This window comes from Melampsora larici-populina, assembly GCF_000204055.1.
Source record: "Melampsora larici-populina 98AG31 unplaced genomic scaffold MELLAscaffold_36, whole genome shotgun sequence".
Lineage (NCBI taxonomy): Eukaryota > Fungi > Basidiomycota > Pucciniomycetes > Pucciniales > Melampsoraceae > Melampsora > Melampsora laricis-populina.
This window is the reverse complement of record NW_006768800.1, coordinates 614,671-639,992: the sequence shown is the minus strand read 5'-3', so window position 1 is coordinate 639,992 and position 25,322 is coordinate 614,671. Positions and strand designations below refer to the sequence as shown.

General features: G+C 40.0%; 6 protein-coding genes across 6 annotated transcripts; 2 read left to right on the top strand and 4 right to left on the bottom strand.

Annotated features, from left to right (window-relative positions):
- Positions 1 to 1,280: 1,280 nt before the first annotated feature.
- Positions 1,281 to 6,209, bottom strand: MELLADRAFT_65706 (uncharacterized protein; the record flags this gene model as incomplete). Its single annotated transcript, XM_007413347.1, has 6 exons — positions 1,281 to 1,385; positions 1,590 to 4,116; positions 4,178 to 4,389; positions 4,486 to 4,586; positions 4,664 to 5,904; positions 6,130 to 6,209. 6 exons carry the CDS (start codon positions 6,207 to 6,209, stop codon positions 1,281 to 1,283), a joined length of 4,266 nt encoding a protein of 1,421 aa, XP_007413409.1.
- Positions 6,210 to 9,597: 3,388 nt separating this feature from the next.
- MELLADRAFT_109420 (uncharacterized protein) lies at positions 9,598 to 10,523 on the bottom strand (the record flags this gene model as incomplete). Its single annotated transcript, XM_007413346.1, has 5 exons — positions 9,598 to 9,644; positions 9,707 to 9,799; positions 9,879 to 10,064; positions 10,189 to 10,369; positions 10,443 to 10,523. 5 exons carry the CDS (start codon positions 10,521 to 10,523, stop codon positions 9,598 to 9,600), a joined length of 588 nt encoding a protein of 195 aa, XP_007413408.1.
- A 1,257-nt stretch (positions 10,524 to 11,780) lies between these two features.
- On the bottom strand, positions 11,781 to 12,536 carry MELLADRAFT_90291 (uncharacterized protein; the record flags this gene model as incomplete). The annotated part of the gene is made up of 5 exons (XM_007413345.1): positions 11,781 to 11,897; positions 11,984 to 12,084; positions 12,149 to 12,252; positions 12,323 to 12,342; positions 12,417 to 12,536. 5 exons carry the CDS (start codon positions 12,534 to 12,536, stop codon positions 11,781 to 11,783), a joined length of 462 nt encoding a protein of 153 aa, XP_007413407.1.
- A 2,974-nt stretch (positions 12,537 to 15,510) lies between these two features.
- On the top strand, positions 15,511 to 16,083 carry MELLADRAFT_65704 (uncharacterized protein; the record flags this gene model as incomplete). The annotated part of the gene is made up of 1 exon (XM_007413407.1): positions 15,511 to 16,083. The coding sequence occupies one exon, from the start codon at positions 15,511 to 15,513 to the stop codon at positions 16,081 to 16,083; it is 573 nt and encodes a 190-aa protein (XP_007413469.1).
- A 174-nt stretch (positions 16,084 to 16,257) lies between these two features.
- MELLADRAFT_65703 (uncharacterized protein) lies at positions 16,258 to 18,733 on the top strand (the record flags this gene model as incomplete). The annotated part of the gene is given in 3 exon segments (XM_007413408.1): positions 16,258 to 17,158; positions 17,468 to 18,691; positions 18,711 to 18,733. The coding sequence occupies 3 exon segments, from the start codon at positions 16,258 to 16,260 to the stop codon at positions 18,731 to 18,733; spliced, it is 2,148 nt and encodes a 715-aa protein (XP_007413470.1).
- Positions 18,734 to 24,379: 5,646 nt separating this feature from the next.
- Positions 24,380 to 24,559, bottom strand: MELLADRAFT_90290 (uncharacterized protein; the record flags this gene model as incomplete). The annotated part of the gene is made up of 1 exon (XM_007413344.1): positions 24,380 to 24,559. One exon carries the CDS (start codon positions 24,557 to 24,559, stop codon positions 24,380 to 24,382), a length of 180 nt encoding a protein of 59 aa, XP_007413406.1.
- Between the last annotated feature and the right edge of the window lie 763 nt (positions 24,560 to 25,322).

The window sequence follows — 25,322 nt, the reverse complement described above, 5'->3', positions numbered from 1 at the left end:
TTATCAACTGGGACATTGAAAATCAGTTGACCCCAGCTGATGACAAAGGATTCCGCAAATCCTATGAATAAACCACTATTCACAAAGGGTGCACAACAACACTCTCAGTCTAAATCCGACCAAAAGACTTTGAGATTTAGATCAAAACTCTCTGTGTGTGCACATCAACGTGCTACACAAATATTGACATGGTGAGCCCTGCCTGGCCCTGAGTCCTAAGATTCAGGGCGTGACCTGATCAACCCAAGTCCAATAACCAGAGGCTTTGGGTCTACCCAGGGCCCAGCCCGGCCACAAGCTCTCAGGGCCGGGTCACAGTCCTACATGGTTAGGGGTCTAACCCCTAACCCCTAACCCCCCACAACAAGCCACAGTCTCAGACACCCTCAGCTCAGGACCCAGGTCAAAGGCGTAGGATAAAAAACATGCCCTTTAAAAAGCTGATATGTGTAAACAATTAGGAAGAACTATAAAGAGATCAAAAAAACAATACCAGCATTGTTAAATGTGTTGCACCGTAGGAAATCTGCTACTTACCATGAGGCGAATTAGAAAGCACAGGAGTTCAGATCCTCATGACAGATTGAAGATTTCCAACACCAGCAACCACAACCCAAAAGTTGTCATATGAAAGAAGTAGCTCAAAATCCTCAATGATTATGGGGTGAAAACAATTCTCTACTCTTGTTTTCTTTCTCTACTCTTATTTTCTTTTCTCAACTTCATTTTCTAATCAAAATCAAATCAAATCAAAATCAAAACCAAAATTAAAATCAAAACCAAAACCAAAACCAAAATTTTCTTGATACATTCATAACAAACTTCAAAACCAGTATATACGTAAACCAAAAACTAATGATATAAAATATTAATTGTTCTTATAACTTGAAAACCAAAACAAAAAAAAAAAACCAAAACCAAAACCAAAACCAAGACAAAAGAAAAACAAGAAAAACAGGACAAAAAAGACAAGAAAAACAAGAAAACCAATCATAAAACAACAAGTTTCAGCTGATACCATATAATAATAAACCAATCAAACCAATCAAACCAATCAAACCAATCAAACCAATCAAATCAATCAAACCAATCAAATCAATCAATTTTTTTTCACTTTTTTCTTTCCTTGAATATACTTTCATTTTTTTCTCTGACATACATCTTCTTTTTGAGTTTTTTATTTAATACTTTTTTTTCTGGAGGGGGGAGGTTTTGGGGATAGAGTTTAAACAAAAATAAAAAAAAAGAAAAAGAAAAAAGAAAAAGAAAAAAACCAAACATCAAGAACCAAGCATCAATTTGTTCAAAACCTTCAAAACCTTCCACCCCTTCAACTTCTTCTTCAACCTAAAAAACCCATTTCCCTTTCCCCACTTTTTTCCCACCTTTATATTAAAAGAAACAATCAATCAATCAATAACAAAAGTTAATTCCAATCTCAACCTGTTTTCCAATCCGATTCAAACCAAATTGGATCCCAACCACCAATCCGAAAACCAACACAGGCACCAAAACGAACCAAAGGATCTAAACCAATCAAACACTCCATGAGTCTCTACTAGTGTACAATTCAAAAGACGCCAACTTACCCAATCATCCATCCATCCTAACCTACTGGTTTTCACAACCACATGCGAGAATACATCTTCATCATTCTGTCTAGCTTGAATAAACATCAATCCACTTAAACTCTTAAACCAACGCAACTTCTTTGAACCAGAGAGATTAGAGATCCGATCCGGATCCACAAGTTGATGATGATGCTGCATTAAATCTAATTCAAGTTCTGCCTCATTGATCGGTCCAATCATCTTCCAATCCCCAATACTCTGTTGTTTAACAATCTCACTTCTTTCTTTTACTTTTTCCTCTACTGTTCCTTCTTCTTCTTCTTCTTCTTCATCACTACTCTCTTCTTCTTTCCTTTCATTCTTTTCTTTCTTCAAACCTTCAACCACGGTGCCTTTTTTCTTCAAGATCTCCAATCCAGTCATATCCTCCATCCCACCTGCTCTCACATAAGTTCTAGACCCAGCTTCCAACAAAACTTTGACAATCTCTTTTCCAACCGATCTCCAAGCAGCAAAATGTAATGGAGTACACCCATTGAGATCTCTAGCTTCCACCAACTTCTTTCGATACTCAGGATCAGAAACCAAGAATTCAACTAATCCTTTCATCTTCAACCAAACTGCTAAATGTAATAAGTTTTGTCCCGATCGATTCCTTTCATCCATCTTGATCCTCTCTTTGGTTTGATCCCGTCCATCCTTGAGTAACTTGAGTAACACGTCTTCTTCTTTCTTTGCATTCTCCTTCATCTCTTGAGACATCTTCATCCCAATAATCTCTAATGCTAATTCCATTAACTCCATATTGGTATCCTCAACATACCGAAATAAAACCTGATCTCCTCTTTCTCCACCGGATTCTCTGTGCCTCTCTTCCCCCAAAGCCTTGACTGAAACGGGTCCAGCTTGAGTACCAGGTGGTAGAATACAGATCAAGGTATCAGAAGACCAATATTGAGTTTGGATGATGGTTGAGCCAAATTCAACTGCTTGATCACGCTCGAACCCAGATCCAAGAATAGTGATTTCGATCCCACCATGTAATGGTCCTTCATTGGGTACAAGCTTTTGAATCTTTGGCCTTGGTAAATCCGAAGAGATATTAGAGTCCAGAGATGTGATATCAGGTTGACTGAGGATTGGATTGATGTTATTCCGAGTCTGATTGATCTCGTTGGAAGATGAGCGTTGAGTTGCCTGGCTCAGCTGGGATTGATGTGGTTGAGTAGACGCGCTAGTGGGAAAAAAAGTGGAAAGTCCATTCCAATGGCTCAACACGTTACCTAGCATCCCTATTGGCGAATGAATAGAGGGGCTGGGGGCAGGAAGTTGGCCGGGCTGGGTGTTGTTGCTTGGGTAACTTGTTTCACGAGACTGATCTATTGTGTTGAGCACAGGCGCCTTGAGAGATGCTGAATCAAATGACATCGAATGGGATGGGATTGTCATGTTGATCGGACTATTCCTACCGGAGCGACACAGAGGAGTTGGTCCAGATGATGGACCTGGACTTGTCCCTGACGATCTGGAAGGAGGCGGAGTGTTAGTTCGAGATTCGAATGATCTTGCAAACATCCGATCAGGTGAAGAACTCGAAGAGGCTGTGAGGTCGGTATTACTGTTATTGCAGGAGGAAAACAGAGCAAAGTCCGTCGGACCCGAAAGGCGCTTGTCCTCAAATCCCGGTGGCATGAGCGACTTGAGAGCCGCGGTAAGTGCAGATTGATGCTGAGTTTCATTGAGTGAACGAGTTGGTTGAGACAGACTACGATCGATATGTTCTGTAAGCGAACTCGGCTCCTGGAGTTTGGTATCACGATGTACTTGCGGTAGTTTGAGCAACGAGCGTCGGCGAGATAGATTGGAAACACGACTTGGCGCCTGAAGATGCGGCTGGCATTGATAGCTTGAAGTTTGGGAAGGCGAGATGAGGAACGAGCATGACTCAGATGAGTCATCAACGATTCGGTCATCGCCATTCGAAACCGGATGTAGACCAAGGTTAGCGTTAGTATATAAAGGGCGGGTGACACTTGGGTCAGTCAACATCGGATTGATAGGCAACGGCATATTCTCAAATTGGGTAGAGTTATTATGATGAGAGACGATGGGAGCACGCGTGGCAATAGGATTCGAGGTCATCAGCCGACCACTAGGGGTACGTTGATTGACTATGTCATGGGTTGCTTTTCGTTTTGAGTTCGTTCCCTTGGCAGGTAGGTCAAGCAGGGAGCCATCAGGCGCAAGACGAAAATCAGGTAAATTTGACCAAGGTGATTCCGCTTGATCGAGATCGAGAGTATGAGGAAGAGATGCGAAAGGATCAGACGTCTTCTTCTTGAGACGTTTACCAGTCGACTTCGTGGCAGAAAGGCTAGGCAGTTTACGAATCTGACGTTGACGAGGTTGGGACGTTTCAAGATCGGAGCCAGATTTAGCTTTAGCAGCAGCTGCAACTGCCTTATGATCATCGGTGATCATGATAGGTGGTGTGATAGATTCAGCCACGATTCGATCAAGATGATCGCGCAATGTGATTTTGACACTACCAAAAACAAAAGAAGTTAGTTAAGAGTAAAAAAGGGGGAACAAGAGATATGACATACCAAAAGCCTTTCTTTTCACGATGGTGACGACAATAACAGGTAATTCGAGTCGGTAAGGTAAGTTGACCAGTGTTGAAATCCAGGTATTGACCACAATTGAATACGACAATCTTCTTGGCTTCATCATCTGGACCCTCCGCCTCGGCTTCGTCACTTTCAATCTCTTGGGCAGGTCGCACACGCGCATCACGCTTACGTTGCGTGCGTTTTTGCTACGAATTAAAAATTTTAAAGAGTTGAGGGATGAGAAAGTGGGATCAGAAGATGTGTTCAGTGCGAATGCTATGAAGATGTATAGATATACTAACCTCACGAATTTGACAATTCGGGCAACATAATATCTCGGTATGCGGCTCAGTAGCACGAGTCACGCTGAATTCCAAGAAAAGCGTTTCTTGGGCAGGAATACCTAAAGGGAGAATCAAGAGTTGATGCCATGTACGCTTGATGTAGAAGAAAGAAAAAGGGTTGAAATAGAAAACTGACCAGTCTTGAGTAATTTTTTACTCTTGCGTTTGATAGCTGAATAAGCAGGCAATTTGACATGAGACCAATTCGAGATCCTCGCGAGCTGTTGGTTTTGAGTGTTTTGAACATCAAGCGATAAGTTACCATCCGGTGCTCTTGGAGGTGGTTGACCGACTACTAGAACCAAGGTAAGTTTGATTTGAGTTTCCACTCTTGTCTTGGCACCCTGATCTGGTAATCCAAGAATCAGAAGTGAAATGTTTTGATCCTCGAGATCGAAAGGAGGCGAGGAAGAGTTAGGAGCAAGACAAGATGGTAGACGTCGGACAAATGGAATGAGAGATTCGATTTCACATGGTGGTGGAATGGTGTAAGAATTATAAGAGGACGAAGAAGATGCAGATGAAGCATTTTTCGAGTTCTTCTTGTTGGGATTAGGCTCGTGGGAATTTGAATCTGCGGCTGGTACATTAGATTGATGTGAATGATTCTTATTGTCAAATTGTATTGGATTTGGTTGTGATAATTCAGAGGTGGCAGGTAGCAAAGGATCAAATTGACTGAGGTTGTGGTTTTGATTCGGATTTTGATGGGAATGGATTATGTTTTGATGGTGAAGATCGTGTTGATCGGGAGTTTTTGAGAGTACCAAAGCTTGATCAGAGGAGTTTGAGAAAGGTATAGAAGTGATCGGTGTTTTTGGACTTGAGAATGTGAGAGGTGCGAATGAGTTTGCAAGAGAGTATTGCTGTTGTGATGGAGGTGGTTCTGATACGTTGACATGATCATGAGATTCGATAGTATTGTTGTGTTGGTGACTTTGATGCGTATTTAGGTATGGATAGAATGACTCATGAGATGACGTTGACGCTGATGTTGATAGATCGGATGTGGGTATTAGGTTACTACTGATGTTTTCAATTTGATGATCATTGCTGAAGAGTTGTTTTGGAAATTGATCGTTGAGAATTGATTCAAATCGATTTGAAAAGAGATAGTCAAAAGTTGGACTGAGATGATGATCCTGAGGTCTTTGAATGAGACCTTCGATCGGTTGATGATGATGAAGAGAGTGTTGATGGTATTGTTCGATAGGGGATATAAGATGAGGTAATTGTTGTAAAAGTTGTTGTTGTTGAGGTTCTATTGATCTTGTTTGAAAGTTTGAAAGATTATTGATGTTAGACTCATTGAAGTTAGAAAACAGTTGATTTGAAGTTGAGTTTGAGAATGAAGATTGATGATCAGTAGTAGCTGGTCTACAATTCCATTTCGATGGTTTGGTTTGGATATAAGTGGTAATTTGGATTTGGTGTGTATGCAACAATTTTTCATTTTTATTTTCGAGAAATGAAGAAAATCAAAAGTCAATACCAATTTTCTTAATCTTTAGCCTCGATCAAGTTTCAGATCAAGATCGATTGATTGATGATCATGACTACCACTTGATAAAATGTGATGGTAAGAAGCATGAAGGGACTTACGCGCATTCCTCTTCAAACACCAAGTGACTAAACTCCAGTTGAATTGGAGTTGATGAACCAGATGAAGTGGATGATGCCATGTATCAAAGGAATGAGAATGATGATAGTATTCAAGTTGTAATGAGAGATGATCAAGTATATATAAGATATAAGTATTAGTAAGTTAGTCTAAGTAGAGTTAACTTGAGGTATTGATTGATTGATTGATTGATTGATGAGTAGGTAAAGAGAGATGAGAAGGTAAACGAAGAAGAGTAAGGAAGAAGAATTGATTGATTGAGAGTGAAAGTGAATTTAGGAGGAAAGAAGTCAAGTTAACGGTCAAGCACTTCAAATCATCGGTTGATTTTGTATATCTAATCTTCAAGATCTTCAAACGTTCATCAACTAATCTTCAACTGTTTATGTATCTATCTCTAATAAGAATTGATTGATTGATTGATAGCTTAACAATTCGATCCTCAAATTTAAACAAGATCTACTCAAACTAATTCTGGTAAGCAGTTGGTAAAAGAAGACTATGTACCTCAGCTTGAAGTTGATGATCAGTAGAATTTCAACTTGAAAGAAGAGACAGTTTTAAAGTTAAAAGAATACACCATCAACTGATTACGATTCAAATCAAATCCCTCTTTATCTTGCTTGATGATTGTATACCAAAGGTTAAGCAAGTTCTGAGATGAGCCTGATCAAGTCTAAGCGAATCAAACAGAACAGATCAAACTGAAAGGATGATGAGATTGGTAAAAGTAGTAAGTAGATGAAGGTGAGAAATCAAACAAGGTGAAATGATCAAGATAAGAAATCAAGTGGATTGTACGTAAGAATCATATACTTATAATTTACAAATCATCAAATCCTCTCATCCTTACCATCTTGGATTAAATCATTCAACTTTTTATAATCAAAACTTTCTTATTTTGACTGAGTTTAAATATCATTCACAAAGCCAATGGATGCTACCTAAATCCATTCCATTCTTAAAACATATACTCTTTCTTATCTTCTGAAACCTCTTCTCAAATTCAATTCTAAAGTGTAAAGTAAAGTTAAAGTAATAATCTTTTCTACCATCAATCTTGTAGAAAACCTTCGTATGTACCAGTACTTTACACAACTCAATCTGAACTCAGGAGAAAGATGATAATTAACTTTATTCCGATCTGAAGACTAACAAACATACACAACAAAAAAAAAAAATGGAAAAAAAACAACAACAATGGTACATAGATCTAACCACTTCAAAACGTGTGTGTAAGCTCCTCTCTTTCTTGGTGTAATTTCAATGGATTCTCCATCCCTAATTTCAAGAAATTCTACCGGATTTCATCACTTTCCTTGTGTACAATCCATAATGACAAAAAATCAACACTTGATCATCTATGTCCATGTTCTTATGATCGGTTTCAATCATTGAATCCTTTCCAAAAACTTCACATTTGGTATTAAGTTTTCCCATACTCGATGTGTCTTGGAAGCAGAGAAAAAAAAACTTTGGCTCGCCTTCTTTAACCGACCGAGCGATGATCGATAAGAACTGCCGATGCATACAATTAAGATGATGATACGTTTAAAGAAACGGTCAATTTATGTATGTAGGTAGGTACACTTATGTAAAACCATTGACCAAAAAAAAAAGTTTAAATTGAGTTTCAGAAATCAAAATCATATGGGAAGTAAACTGCAGTCTGGAAACGGAGAAAGGAGGAGACGGAGGACGGAGGACGGAGGAAGAGAAGAGCGGAGAGCGGAGAGCGGAGAATCCAAAAAGCGGAGAATCGTGAATTTCGAAATCTTGATATTTATCAAATCAGGAGGTTTTATTTCCGGAAACAATCAACACGATGGGATGGATGACTTTATAATTTTCAGTCAGAGTATGTAAAAAGTGTTTTTCTTATATCCTTCCGTTTCCCGTCCGATTCAGTTTTTTAAACTTGGTGGATTCCTATCTATATTCATGACCAACATAAGATTCAAATTCGGGACCGAGTTGGCAACAATCGATGTGCAAGTTTTTTAGAGGTACACAAAACAAACTCATGATCAGTATCATCAATAAAGGCACTTGTTTCTAATTATTTTGGATCCTAGGGTCGAACTTCTCTATAAATCTTCCGTCAGATATGGTCAAGAAGAGTAAAAATCAGCACCTGAGGCTGAGGCTGCAAGAAAAATTTCTTGGATGACCAAAATCCGGGGTATTTTCATTCAAAACCTCGGAGTCTCGCAGGAAACATTTCCGAGAGCGGGACGTTGATCAGAGGTGTTCTGAGATGTTGGTCGAAGGTGGGACCTGAGCAAACGTAACTCATCGCTATAAGAACCTCAGATAAATTGGCTCGGAGGAATCCACTCCGAGAAGTTTTCAGACATCGAGAACCCGAAGGATTTTGGCTGGTAGTGCAGTGAAAGTACCTAATGATTTGATGATTAGAACGAGAAAGGGTTAAAGGGTCGAGAAAAATCAATAAAGAAATGGATGAAATGAACCAATATCACTTCATTAAACGTGGATTAAGATGAGAGTAAATCGGTCATGATCAATAAGAGAGTCGGATAGTTCAAGGGCAAAGGAATTATCAAAAAGAAACAAGTTGTGATCGTCCGATTTTCTCCAGGATATTTGACCTCATCTGATTGACATGACACAAGCCATCAGATTCTCATGAGTGAGGGAAAGGGTACAAATAAAAGTGAGAAGTTGAACATTAGAAAAGTCCATCTTCTTGGCATTCAAAATTTGTAAGATGTTTAGGCTCTTTAAGCCAGCAGAAGTCGAGATAGGAACGTCTATGATACTAAAACCCATCGCATATATCGTAGGCCCAGATCTCTTTTATGTTTTTGTTGGCTTGAGACAATTCCCAATATGATTGTTACGAAGCTTCACTCCCTCAAAGATTGTACCGCTAAATCATCACTTCATAAGTCTCATTAGCTTTGGCTTACTCATATTGTATACTTTGAGACAAATCAAGGGGATAAGCATCATGCGCACGCTTCACTCATTTTTCAGTCATACTAACGTTATCATCATCAGAGCAGATGGCTAGAAGAACTTGTGAAACTGCTTTGAAACCGGGTAAATTGACACAATGTTTGCGTCATTTTCTTTCAAATCACTCTATACATCAAAAAGGATAATGGTATAGCTGAGATGCGGTACCAGAAGACAAATTGCATTCCAAGAATCCTCCCTTACCAGCTCAAGAAGAGCTCAAGTTCCTCTACACCAATCTTTTCATCCAGGTTCCAACTTAACCTAGAAAATTTATGTCCACTGTCTACCAGAGGTTTCGTGGTGTGCATAATGATCCAATGACAGTCCAAGCTTTCCCAACGGATTCGGCTTACTGATGACTTGCGAATTTCAGATTGCGTCCATGGTGTATGCGTTTTCCAGCTTGATCGGATTGGCAAACACGAAGCCTTCTGGAATCTACATTCGGTGTGTGCGATGTGATTTTAATGCGCAACGGGTTTCTCAGGTGACTGCGTCGTTGGCTTAGATCCTGAGGAGACAAAGCGATTTCGTATCAGATCAAGAAATATAGAAATGTAAGGGACTACTGACCAAAAATGACGCCAAGGCTATCAGCCATCATCTTGGCCAGAACTGATAACGCTCTCTTGCAAACAAGTGCCCAGACGGTGGTAGAAACAGCACCTGGTATCATAAAACGATCATGTATGAATACAAGCCGAAGATGGCATGACAGTACTGAAGATGAAGGCGAAAGGCTAACCGTATGGAGCGGATGGAAGACTGAGGAGCCAGACGATAGTCGGAGGGAACCAGCCAGGTGGTAACAAAAGCACAGGACTAGACCTATACCACGAAATCAAGACGAATTGAAGACCCGAGGTGAAGACCCAAAGGACGCTTGAGAAGAGTGCCGTGAATTGGGTGCGATCAGAGGCTATTTGTTTATCTGAGTAAGTTTTGCCAATACGATTCCAACAATAAAAGCATTTATTCAAGAATCAGCATTGTAAGATAAATTAATGAGATCAATTTGAATGATTAATATGGTGTCAAAAGGGGTGAGAACCTACTGAGGTTATCGAGCTCCTGTAGCTCCTTATCCATTTTTCGACGTAATCTTGCCCATTTAGCAAACTCATCTTGTGATGAAGTTGCCTGAAATTCTGATTTAGTTTTTAGAATCGTACCTCGAAGGCTTTTTTGATTTCGAGCGAGTGGTGAACGAGTAAGGAAAAGATAAATGCTATGAGCCTGTAGAAACCAATGTGATGTTAACAACAAAGTTTGTAGGTGAAACTGAAGTAGATTGAGATTTTGAGCTCACCCATTCGCTAAGTTGAGTACTTCCAATCCAGCTTATCAATTGACCTGAAAAGACAACCAGGAAGACGTAGACTGCGAGCATTTTGAATCGAGTGATTTGTTGTTGATCGGTGTTCGATGTCTTTGGTTGAATCCTAATTCCTGATGAACCACCTTTTCCAATACAGACAGATAATCTTGAAGTTTATGTCACCGGTTGGCTCCCCATTGACGTGTTCATAACAGCCTGTAATCCCGCGATATTGGCATCGGACCTCATCGGACACTGGAGCAACATGCTTCAACCGAGTCTATTGGCATCCTGGGTGCTTTTGTTTGTTTGTTCAAGCATTGAGTGGGGTTATCAACTTGTAAAATTATAATCTACTCTACTTGTATTATTTGATTTTTTTGCGCAGGGAGAAACAATCTGAGGGAACCTGCACCGGCTGATGCTTTCAGTTTTGGATGCAAGGCATCTTGACAAGAGAATTTGAGTAGCGGTAGCCCAGAGATGACATATTTTATCAGTGCCTCCATTGAGAGGTTTCATGGATAGGTTGTTTATAAGGGTCTGCTTCATATTCTCCTATCCTTGCTTGTTTCATCACTCGACATGGAACTTCGCATTATATTAAAGATGAGCATGCATCCTGAAGGGAACACTTTTGGTGTTGCTGCCTTGACATGCCTATCACTTCCTGTGAATCAATGTGTGCCCCGAATGATTGATTTGCTCCTCTAGCACAAGGTTTTTGTCATTACCGGACCGGTAAGCTGAGCACACCCACCTCGTACATATTTGCCTTCATTCTCTCATATTACTGTCATTACCGGACCGGTAAGCTGAGCACACCCACCTCGTACATATTTGCCTTCATTCTCTCATATTACTCCAGCTGCTAGGTATACGTTCTGGTGGGGCATATTAAGCAGCTCATTACAAGTTCATCAGAGTATTAGTTATATATCATCTTTCGAATATTCTGATAGAGGTGACAGTACAACGCGTAGTAACAGAGAACGTTGATGCATTGATGGCCAACTGGACAGTGATAAACACCTATTCAAAAGGTGTATTTGAGGACAGCTTGGCAGTGTATCATGGCGAAGCACCTTGCTATGACAGACAATGTGATGCTACTCCGTGATGCCTCTGTAATGAAAAAACAAAAGATTAGGAATCTATGGTACAAAGCCAATAAGCTTTCTAGCGTCGGAAGACTCATGTATCGCAAAAGGGCGGATAATTTCAGTCGATGATTAGAGTCGATGATCACCACTGGATCTCGAAGAAGATGACCGACTTCACGTAACCGGCAAGGGTGCTGGGAACCCGCTACCCCCAGCACAGGACCACTCAGGGCTTAGCTTTGGCACGAGGTGCAGGTGGCTTGAAAGCAGCTTTTGCCTTGGTGGATTTATCAGTGTTCGATGCCTGTTCGTATCTTTGTAGCTCGTCCCTCATCTCTCCTTGCTATCCGTGAAAAGACAGCCACCCAGACCAAACATGCTTAGTTAGCCTACAACATGTTATAACAATAACATGGAATCAAGACTTACCAATGCAGTCGTCTTTCGAGCCACCAACTTAACATCCTCTGCACGAATAGTGTTACGATTGGCATGAGCCGCAAAGGCTTTCAGATCCAACGCAAGCGTCTCTGACCTGGAGCTAGTCAGCCACAAAACCGTTCGAGAACCAAAGAGGTGAGAGGATATATGTACCACACTGCGCATAGACGAGGTCGGTGAGTGAGGCTACAAATGGCTCGGTTGCTGAACGTTGTAGATCAATTTCTTCTTCTTGAACGATCTGAGCGACGGTATACCTGATGAAAAGAGCATCCAGCTTAATTAGCACGAATGCAAACAATAGAGACAAACGAGAGTATAACCAACCATATTGCCGACTTGAGAGCCTACATGTGTTTCCAATGATGAAATCCAACAATAAGTTATTCATCATGTGAGTCGAAAAGCTAGAAAAGCTGACCTCTTGAGAAATCGCGAGAGGGTCATTTCCTGGGTTCTGGCGAGCGTCTTTCTGGGCATCTTCTTCTTCGGCCGATCCCTTGGACCTGGCCGATTTGGGACCCGGTGGTCGCGTGGGCATTAGTGTGTTGATGTCAACAAGGTTCCTTCAAACAAAAAAAGATGATAGCGTGTTGTGGGCTTCTGATTCTGAGATGGCGCACACCAGTCGAGAAATCCCCATTTACAACGCTTTTTTGTCAGCGTGGTGTCCGGTACCGACCCCGAGTCGCATCCGCCCTCATCTGTCCAAGTCATACAAGTTCAACACATCAGAGCTGTAGTATGAACACGTCTTGCAAAATCTTGCAGAACCAAACACCCAAGAAATCTGTTTCCCAAAGACCTATTTTTATACCAATTATAAAGACACATCTATGTACATAAATTTCCTGGATCAATCAGTTTGTGTATAACTTTTTGACCAGCAATTATTTGAAGGTCATGTCTTGATGACTTTCTTATCTCCATAAACTGTCTAAGATAAGACTGCAAGTGTTGCAGACCAACATTTTCATCTATTTGATGCTGACCACACAGCTAAATCACTGCAAAAATCACACAGTGTTCCAAAGTTGGCACCTGAGAGGGTCAATGCAATTTACGCCCACATTGGAGATGGTATCATGACATCATTGATCAATGAATGTTACAAGTGCCCCAAGGCACAACAGCACCTGTATAACTCCACAGAAATCACAGGATGACACTGCACCAAAAGTAATAAGTTGGGTGCGGAAAAGAAATATAAAGGCAGATTTGCCTGTAGAGAACTCCCAACAAGACAAAATCATGATAAATATATACAAAGAGGTCACCGTCCATCATATTCCTACTTGCTTCCCTCTTTTCCTGCAAATTTTTCATAATTTTTGTTACAATACCCCTTTGGTGTACTAATAAAACAATGGTGTTGGCTCCAGAGTGTTACCTGTAAATCCCCGGCCTAGGTCAGCTCAAAAACTTAAAACTGGTCCAAGACTGTCAGCTCTCAAGCTCTTACGCGTAAGAACCAGAAGAGCCACAAATATAAGTAAATAATAAAATAACATAAAGAACTAAATATGGCCTAATAACAATATAACAGATACCAATTAAATTAAAAAAATATATATACAACTTATTGATCTAGTTTCAAAGATCACAAAACCCGCCAGAAATGCTGAGCGCTAATAAAACCAAAACACATAAAACGAACAGAACAAGTAATGTAGCCAAGAAACCCTCACCTTATTGACTTAGTATCAAAAGTCTCGGAAACATACCTTTGAGAGAAGAATACTCTCAGGGAAGAGAAATCGAAAAGAACAGATAACCTTACCTAGTACCCCAAGAAGGAGACTAGGTCGGAGAAGACACCTTAGCAACAAGACGAGCCAAGGAAGTTAATATCAGGAAATCCGTAATACGTATTGAGAAAGAATAAGAGAAGGAAGAGTAAAACAAAACTTACTCACAAGCTAACAAACCTACTACTAACTATGCTTAGAACAATCATAACGCCAAGGAATAGATCCTGAGAACTATATGCTCATGCGCAAGGACTATGTAATCCATTGACGTAGTGAACCATATCTCAGTTGAAATTACGTAACAAAGGATAATGATCCTGTCCGGAGTAATGCGGAACTAGTAAATAGAATCCTTTTTCTTCTATCAACCGCAGGCTCGTGGATGAGAAGAGAAAGATATAAATACTGGGCTAATATTCGAAAAGGGAATGAACCTCACCTGATTTTTAGCATATAACCATTTTTGTTAGAGAAGAACACTTCTCAAGGACAAAACTCCTTAGTACTTTCAACTAATTAGCTTGTAAGAAATTCTCAAAGAATAATCTTAATAGCTTATTGTTAAAAGTAGATGTAAATCAGCGTCAAATATTATACCCTTGATCTCCCCATTCTATCGAAAGTTACTACGTTCGCATAACTTACTTGTTAGTAATTTTCCTATCTTCCCCTGGTCAAGGACCCAGGTCTTGCAACTCACTAGTTGGCAAGATCCCTGACGATTCTATCTCAGGCTACTCTCAAACTTTCAGTTTCGAGAGAAGATTACGGCTCAGACTTCGACCAGCTATCATCTGTAAACCTACAGTGAGCCCGCATTCTATTAGTCCTCTAAAACGACACCAAGAGCAACTCTTCACTTACTTATTCCTATCGTCAGATTAACCTGTATTCCCCGTACCCAGCGGAATACCTTAGTCAGGAAACTCGTACGAGTTGTTAGACTAGACCTTCACGTACGTAATAGTTGTTGCCACCCTGACAATTGGGGGCCTCATCGAGGTTAAGAAAGACCCGAGACTAACAAAAGAAAACGTTTTGTTTTTCAGATATTTTTTCACTTTACATATATTTCTTTTTTTACTTTAGAGAAAAAACAATAAAAACCTACAAAAATATACTTCCCTTTTTTGTTCCTCGTTTTCAGAATCATTTTATCCTTTCCTATTCTTTTTTTTTTAGTCTTTCGTATTAGAAAGACCCAACCCTATCTTCAAAATTCCACCGCTCACAGCACTAGAAAGAAGATATCTTGAACTCACGGAACTAGCCGAAAGAATTAGACAACAACTCAGAGACTTGGAAGACGAAATCAAGTAAGCAATTGATCTTACCCATTCTTCCTTGAAATAATCCTACAAGCTCCATTTAACACGAAGCAACGTTCTTTTTATTTTTTTCTTCCTGTTCCTTCGATTGCTCAAACTGAACAAGTGAACAAGACAATCAACCAAACAGACCAGCGGGAAGTAGAGACAACCCGATCTACATCCCCGACGACCCAGCACCTAGAGGACGAAGCCCTGGACCATACGCAAACCAAGAGCACTGGGAAGATATTGACCACTACAGCCATAGGAGAAATTAGTTAGTAACCTCTTTTACAAGCTAGTAATTCCGCGAAATCTCATCTAACGTAGAACATACAAATGCCACCACGAACATCGGATAGGGTTCGAGCGATAGAAAGCCAGTACGGCCGACCATCCTACAGCGATACAACCAGAAGAGCAAGTTCAGTCAGCTCAGCACCTACCAGACGAAATGCAAGAGGACCTACCAGATCAGCCACAGGAGACGGTTCCACCGGAACAACAAAGGTTGTTAATTTCTCTCCACGAGCACAATTTCAAGAACTGGAAGTTGGCCCAAGAATCAAACCCGAACAACACGCGGCGGGTTATGACCTTTCTTGCATTATGGAAGATGTCCCACGACAGCTTTACAGTCATCTTAGGCAAGGAGGAAGTACAGAAAGGCAGCTTGGGCTGGGATCCGTATGTGGAGGAAAAGAAACTCCTAGCGAAAACAAGCAATGGCTACATAGGTCTGAATCAGAACCCTCTCGGATTGAACCAACAAACACCTACCCAAGAATTGAACAACCAACAGAACCACGAACCAGTTCAGTCGACATCATCAGCCGGACCAATCCGCAACGACAATCGTCGACAGAACAATCAACCGTACAAGAAAGCGCCGCAAGCGGAAGAAGATGCGGAGAACATGCATTCGATGTTAGCCTTCAGCAAAGCCTATTACCGAGCTGTGAAAGGAATCAACAAGAAAGGCAAAGGGAAGAAACCGACTCACAACGGCCAATCATCCCAACAATAAGTAACACTTTCTCTAGCACACCCAGTCCTTTTTTGTCATCAAAGCGCGTCTTGTATAGCACAGACGAGTTAGGAAGTAGCGAACGCAGTTGTCAATTTTAGCTCCCGCATTGATAATAGCATTAAGAATCATGTAATACTATGTTCCTTCACTCCAGTGCTCAAAGAACCAAGAATGATTGATCATGTTGAGTCCTACACAGAGCCACCCAAGATAGTAAGCAGTGAGACACTATCTCCAGAGAGATACCGAGAACCCGCTTTGAGTAAGAATGAGCAAGATGAGATTCCCACTGTTAAAACCTTCAACTTTGAGGTAAACAGAACAAACGAGAAAAAACAATCAACAGTAAGCTTCGAAAACAAAGTACACGGGAAGACACCGTTGATTACGACTAAGTTAAAAGAACCAATAATTCAAACAAAAAGTATCAAAGATATAATAAGAGAAACTGAAGATAACATCTCACCGTTTGTAGCAGCAGGACCGGTAAGGGAACAAACAGACAATTCAAGTAATACATCGTTCGACAAACACTTTAGCCTGAACAAAAAATTTCAAGCACTACAACTGCAGACCGAGAGCCTATCTCCAAAATCAATCCCATCCATTATTGAACACAAAGAAGACATCTCTAGCATGATGAAGAATCTTCAGAGATCGTTGGAACACAAACTTGACAATAATATCCGTTTGCTCAGTGAAAAATGGGACTTCGGTATAAATATGCTGAACGATGAGTTAAATCTGAACTTTGACGATATCAAGACAGATGTAACAAAGTTGAAAGAAGGATTGAGGGCATCAGAAGCCAGGAACACATGTGGAGATTGCAAGAACAGTCTGGAACAGATCATCGAAGCATATAGCTTGACATGCAAACAAGTAGTGGAAATTCATAGCACACATCTCAGTGAGATGATGTGTAGACTAGGTGAGAAGTTGGATAACCAAGCACACCAAATAGTCCTGCTACACATGAACGTGACGAGGATGATATCTATGATGAAAACACAGAACAACCTGAATGACAATATATCAGAACAAGCGTTAGGAAACAATCCTTTTGCAGAAGGTGTTACAACTCAGAGCAATGAAGGAAGCACTGCATCAGCGCCGAAAAGACAACAGGAAAAACCAATGGAACCAAAGATTCTAAGAAAAGAAACGACATATGAAAAAGAGGAACTGGAAGGACCAGATGCAGAAGAACAAAAAGCTCTACAGAAAGGACAAATCCCAGCAAGGGATTGGCCAAAATTCAGCGGCAAAGGGGAATATAATCACCTAGAATGGATCGAATGGATTGATAATACGAAGGAGGATACATGTATTCCAGATTCACTGATTACCTGTAAGTTAGGAGTAATATTAACACATTCAGCACGAAGCTGGTATACAGTGAAAAGGAGAGGCTTAGGAAAGCGATCATGGGATGAATGGAAGAAGATGATCATGGATCACTTCGGGACACCCATCTGGAAAAGAAAAATGGCCACAGCATTCGACCGAGACACATTCAAATGGGAGAATAGAGAAAAACCGACAGCATGGCTACTTATGCAGCGTCGCAGAATGGACGCAGCATGGCCATTCCTTACAATCCGGGAGCAAATAGATAAAGTGCTGGGATTGTGTAACGGAGATATTGAGCACGCGGTCCAGTCTCGTATTTCGGACCATTCAGACTTCAAAAGTTTTGTGAACATCTTTCAGGAAGTCGTGACAAATACCTCGATAGGTAAAACCCTTCAGAAGACAAAAGACTACCGAAATTATAATTTTTCAAGCAGGGAAAAGACATCCAGCTTTAGAGATTACAAAGCAAGCGAACATCCGAAACCTACAGAGGTCGGGAAATACAAAGACTATAGACCGAGTAGACCTTCAGGGAACAGTCCAGCGAGAGTCTCATTTAGAAATGACACCAATAAAGGTAGCAGATTCGAGAAGAAATCTATTAACGTGATAAGTAACGAAATGGACGAAGAACAAGATGACGAAGAAAAGACAGAGATGTCAGAAGAGCAAGAACATAGGGGAACGGAATCATCCGATGATGATGAGAATGGGCTATGTATAGGTAACATCGATATGATGGATCAACACCGAGAACAAGAGTGTCTTGCAACTGTATCAGAAGCTACAGAAGAGACCGTACAAGTACAAACTCCAACTTTGTCAATAGAAGATTTAGCCAAGAACTTGAGAATAGCTGAGGAAGTTACAGCATCAGTTAATCCACCGCCATTTTTAGAACGAAGAAACTTCGATAACGCAGAAAGCAGAGCATTCATAGCAGTTACGATATCGGGTTTCAGCAGCCACATGCTCTTGAATACAGGCATCGAACCCTCAATAGCTTCGACAAAAATCCTAAACAAGTACTGGCCAACATGGCCAACAGATATGAAAACAACCGGCACAGACGAGTTGGACGTACTAGGAGAAGTGTCAATGCCGATTAAACTAGAACACGTATATAATCCGTGCTTTCTGATGATCAAGTTCACGGTATTACGGGACGACGAATTAGATCACTTGATACTAGGTAGCAGAGACCTACGAGAATTCGGATTCTCTCTCTACCTAGGAGGTAGAACACGCTGTAAGATACGAACAGATAGCCAAACATTTCAATTTCCAATAATACCCCAAAATATATGGGACGAAAGACTACGAGTTCTAAGTTACATAGCCACAATCACAGTGGAAGCAGCAGAAGGATGTGATATAGCGGAGCTACAATCACAAGCTGCCATACCCCAACAATGGGAAGAAAATACGAAACCATCGTCGCAAGTATCAGATGCGCGACTTATGATGTCTAAACCCAAATGAGGACAAGCGCATACAATAGGTCATCACTGCCTCACCTCGGCTTTAGTGAATGGGGATCAGAAAGTGGAAATATTGCTCGACAGTGGAGCAGCGTGCTCCATAGTTGGAATGAACTATCTGAACAAATTCGTAAAGGACTGGAAGGAACGGATGTTGCCTCCAAGCAGCATGACATTCAGAGGATGTAGTAACAGACTGAAAGCGATAGGAGTTATAGAGCTCCCTATGATATTTCCTCATCACCTAGGATCAGTACAAATTCAACCAGAATTTGTAATAATGGATAACGCCACATCAGAGTACTTTATCCTAGGAGGAGAATTCCTTCGATTGTATGGATTCGATATAGTCCACAGTAAAGAGAAATACTTTACAATAGGAAACGAAAACAAGAAGAAGAAATTCCTCTTAAGTCTAATGAAAGAACAAACCATAGCAGCAGTTTCAGCGAAAACAGACAAAGCATTTGAGAAAGCCTTTGAGGAATGTAACATTTCGCCTAGGTTGAAATCTACCGAACTACACTCATTGAAAGCAGTGGTGAGAAAGTACAAAAGCGCCTTTGCATATGGAGACAATCCAATAGGGACCATTAAAGGTCATAAACTCAAGCTCAGACTTAATATAGAGAAACCTTACCCTCCGATATTAAAAAAGCAGGCATATCCAGCGAGCCCACGGAGTAGAGATGAAATAGAGAAACATGTCAACGAACTTGTTCGATATGGCATCCTACGGAAAGTAGGAGCAGACGAGGAAGTAGATGTGACAACACCTGTTATCATAGCCTGGCATAACGGCAAATCTCGGATGTGTGGAGATTTCCGAGCACTGAACACCTTCACAGTGCCGGATAGATACCCAATGCCTAGAATTAGTCATTGCCTGACAAACCTAGGTATGGCCCTATACATCACCACCATGGATGTTATGAAGGGGTTTCATCAGAATGAAGTAGACGAAATAAGCAGATATTTGCTGAGAATTATATCTCACATGGGCATACACAAATATCTCAAGATGCCATTCGGGATCAAAGGGGCTCCGGCACATTTTCAACGTATGATGGATACGGAATTTGCAACGGAGTTGAGTGAAGGATGGCTCATTATCTATATAGATGATATTATTGTGTTCTCCAAGACATGGGAGGAACATTTAACCAAATTAGAACATGTCTTTAGAAAACTTGTCAATTTAGGGATGACGATATCCTTGCAGAAAACTAATTTTGCCTTCGAAGAACTCAAAGCTCTGGGACATATAGTCTCAGGCCTATGGATAGCGGTAGACCAAAACAAAGTAGCAGCAGTGTTGAAAAAACAAATACCACAATCAGTTAAAGAAGTGCAACAGTTCCTAGGATTCGCAAACTACTACAGATCTCACCTAGAAGGCTTTGCCAAAGCAAGTGGTCCACTGTATAAATTATTACAGAAAGGTGTCACATTCGAAATGACAGTGGACAGAGTAGCATCATGGAACTTACTAAAAAAGAAACTAACTGAAGCCCCGTTTTTGCTTCACGCAGATTTTAAACTGCCCTTTAAAGTATATGTAGATGCTAGCTTTGATGGATTGGGAGCCACATTACAACAGATTCAGATTGTAGACGGGAAACATTTCAAGGGACTGATTAGTTGCATATCAAGGAAGTTGAAACAGTCCGAGCTGAGCTACGGAGCCACTCAACTAGAGAACTTATGCCTAGTTTGGGCTCTGGAAAAGTTCCATTATTATCTCGACGGATCCTTCTTTGAGGTAATAACAGATTGCACAGCACTAAAATCCCTGTTGAATATGAAAACTCCTAATAGGCATATGCTGCGGTGGCAGATAGCCATTCAGGAGTACCAATCATGTATGACGATAACTCATAGGGAAGGGCGTAAGCACGAGAACGCAGACGCCTTGAGCAGAATGGCACTCGAGAATGACATTGAGAACCCGGCATGGGATCCAGATGATATTAGCAGAGACTTGCCAATTATGGGCATAACTATATCAGATTTATCAGAAGAATTTTACGATAAAATCAAAGAAGACTACAAAAAAGAACCAAATACTGTCAAGCTATTAACCATAATGAAGCAGGGGTGTAAAGCATTAGACCTTTCAGCCTCATTGGAGAAAGAATGGAAAAAATCGTTTGATGAAGGAAGATTCACCTTATTGAGCGGAATACTATACCATGGAGAAAGGCATTCCTGCGCAATGGTGATAACCTCACAGAGATTGAAGACCGACATTCTGAAGATATGCCACGACGATGTGATGTCAGGCCACCTATCCAGCGAAAGGACTATAGATCGAGTGAAGCAAATAGCTTGGTGGCCAGGATGGAGGACACTGACAGAAGAATACGTCAGCTCCTGCGATAGATGCCAGAAAGCCAATAGAGCTACAGGCAAGAGACTGGGGCTGCTTCAACATATCGAAGAACCAACAACTCCGTGGGAAGTCATTAATATGGACTTCGTGACGGGGTTACCGCCAGCAGGACATGACAATGTAGATTGCGTGTTGGTAGTAGTAGACAGGTTTTTGAAACGTTGTAGGTTCCTACCTTGTCACAAGAGCGCGACGGCAATGGACATTGCTATGCTTTTCTGGGAAAGAGTAATCTCTGATACAGGATTACCTAGAGTGATCATTAGTGATCGAGACCCGAAATTCACGTCTGAATTTTGGAAAGGCCTGTTCAGCCTAGCAGGAACTTCATTAGCCATGTCTACCGCTTATCATCCTCAGACAGATGGGTTGGCGGAAAGGATGATCGAGAGTCTTAGTGATCTCGTCAGGAGATATTGTGCATTCGGACTTGAGTTCAAAGACAATAATGGCTATACACATGATTGGAAAAGCTTGCTCCCAGCCCTAGAAATAGCATACAACTAGCCCATTCAGCGGCGGGCGCCGCACAACTCCTTCCCAAGAGATTTCTTAAGATTTCACACTGATCCCAGTCTCACAACAGCTGTGATAAATAGTACCTCTGGAATTGAACCTTGGGTTTTTGAGTCTAACAGAAATTGATTTTTCATTGCAGACACTTCTAACTCTAACTCCCACAGTAGGGAACTTTATCCTTGTACTTGAAGCATCAATCTTACATGGTCAAAAGTGCCCTGCAAAAGTGTGAAGTTGTGCTTGGTCAGGAGATAGATGGTGGAATGTTCTAATCAGGCCAAGCAAATCATGTTGGACTCAATCCAAACAAAAGCAGAACCTCAGTATAAGAGAAAGAGAGAAATGACAGTAATCTTATATAAAGATTTTGTAATGATACAGTCAGATGAGGAAAAGAAAAAAAAACCTATCAGATTGATGTTCAGTGATCAGGTTATAAAGAAAACGCAAAATGAAATTTACAGCTATGACATCACAAGATCAGTGATGTAACATTCTTCATTGGGCTATATGATGTAATGTGGTAAATGAAGAAACACAAAAATGAATAAAACAAAAATACATTTATATGAAATACATTAATATGTAAAAAGACTTTTTAAAGCACAGAAATAAATCCAACAAATCATTGCTTGGTGTTGGTAACTTGTGATTAACATGGTGGAATGGGAAAGTTGGAATCTATCACATGTGTATTGGTACTGATGGGTCAGCCTGTTAACCATATCTCTTTGTTTTACAGCTATGATATCATAGCTGTTTACCACCATTGTTCTCAACTTTCCCATAGCATTTACTTCTGTTGAACTTATCTTATCATCAATTTATAAGATTATATTTCCTAGTCAAGAGTTATTATTTAAGTTTGCCCACCCTCCCATTTCCCGGCAAGTCAGGTTACAAAATAAAATGGCATATATTTGATAGGGTATGATATGGGGTCTCTTATTCTTTAGTTTGTTATGAGTTATTGTTTATGATAGTTATTTTTATTTTTTGATTCTTATTTGGTTTGGTTATCTTTTATTTTTTCATCATCATTATTATCAGTACTGTTTCATTCAGAAGTTGGTCTAAAACATGTGTTATCCGCTGTCCGCCCCATAGGGTGTGTTTGTTTGTCAAAAGAATTTTTTTCCCTTGGCTTAGGCCTTGGGCTTCACACCAAACATCATTCTATATTTGGTTTCTCTATACCAAAATATTAGTGAGTTTGGTTCTGATATTCCCATTTCAGATTTTTCTCCCTCTGTGTTGCCCTCTTCCCATCTGGTGAAGGCTTTGATCAGCAGTTGACTATTAGATCTCAAATAATTAATGAGAATCCAGAAGAATGGCTCAAAAATGAATTATTTTCAAGACCTAAAATCAAAGATAACAAAGATTCTATAAGATCATTCAACACACAACCAAATCCTATGTGACAGAAATATTGTCTACTCCACTTTTATACCAAAGTTTTATTCTTTTCCAAGTGATTTCTCACTCAAAGCCTCAATCAATATTAACTTCAAACTTTCAGTGACTTCACCTTCTTTCAAGCTTCTTCTAATCACAATTATTACTTACTCAATAATAAAATCATTTGCAAGCTTCATTTATAATCACTTGCTACATATAACATATTCTTCTATAAGATTTTGGTTTTATGTGTGATCTTGGATTGAACTTCAGACATTACTAACCTTATTTGCTCATTTCTTTCGAATCCTCAATTTCAATGGAGAGTCCTTGTCTCAAAATTTTTCTCATTGGAATGATGAACCACTTCACTTATCAATTTTGTCATGTCATCCTTTGCATTACAGAATTGTTCAATTTATGCATCCACAAAATACCAATCATGATTCACATCAATGAGATATTTTCTTCTTTGGGTTGGGGTTTAGTGAGTCTCTGTCTTTTATTCAACTTTCAAGTCACAAAGTTTGTTTGAAGACTTTTAGAACATCTCTATGTGCTTCAAGTAGTTCACAAGTTTGATCAAAAATTCAACAATAGTATCTGAATATTGAATGTCACATGATTCATTCCAATAAACATCATCTCCAAATGATTGATTGAAACTAAATGTGATTCTTCAGGTCAGAAGAAATTATCAATGAATGTTGCTACTCTTGCTGCTTTTAATGAAGGTCTAGGTGCATGATCAATTCTCAAACTCACAGAATTCATTGATTCTTGATCCATAAGTCATAGAGAAGATGAATGTAAATTGTTGATTGAGTAATTGAATTTGATTCAAGTTGGTTTTGATAATATGCCACTGACTGAATCAATCTATTATCAGATATTCAACCCCAAGCAGAAAGGATTCTAATAAATACAAAAAAAGATGAAGATGATGCAAGATTGAAAATGCTTCAAATGATTTGGTTGATCTCAATAAACAATATAGTTTTCAAATTGATTGGATTCAAAAATTAATTGAACTTGAATATATTGGAATTAATTCATGAGATCATAATTAGTTCAATCCAAATCATAATCCAAGTTGTCTCAAAGTACTTACCACATGAAATCTCTTCCTACACTGATTTTATCTTCAAAATGTAAACAAGACCCAACAATCATGAAAAGCAGTGACATACCACTGGATTTCACTGAGACTAAGATCAATGATCGATTTCCCATCTACTACTCCAGCTTTATTGGAGATAATTGTTGGATGTCCTACTTCAGCTTTGACGCGATCAACTACATCTTTGACTGCTTTCGGATCCATTATGTTGCACTTATAACATCAAACATCTAGAGACAAAGAAAACCAAAGTCAGCAACAATCTTGATTTGAAAAACAGTGAGTTTCAATTCAAAAGACAAAAACAAACCAGAACCAGAAGGATTTTGGATAGAAGGTCTAAGATCTAAAACGACGATCGTAATATTCCTGATAGCCAAAGTTTCCAAAATCACTTTACCTAACCCATCAGAACCACCACTGACAAATACCATTTCATGATCCCAAACAATCCTATCAATCCAATTCTCCGAGTCTATTCCGACCAGTCCATTGAATGATATGTAGTTTAATAACCATCCAATTGGAATCAAAATCCGAGGATCCACCGGTGATGTTGATTGCGCTGCAGAAATCGCTGGCAATCATATCCCAGCTACTGCTGGTGATCCCAATCCCACTCTTGATGACAATTCAATTCCTGTGATCGATGGCGATTCCATTCCTGATATCACTATTGACCCAGATGATGTGACTGAACGGCCTATCAATACTGCAATCAGCAATACCAAAGATACCATGTGGTAATGGAAAAGATGAGTTGTGGTGGGTAGGTGTAGATTGAATTTGGCGATGAAAGTTGGGTTGATTAAGATTCTGTTGTTGATGTTGATTTGTAGATGAAGATGGTGAATAAGTTGAAGAAGAGGAAGAAGAAGTAGTTGAAGTAGGTAAAGGTGAGATTGAGATCGGTTTAATGATTGTTGGTGTTGTTCATGTTAGTTTAGTTGGCTTAGTTTTAGTCATT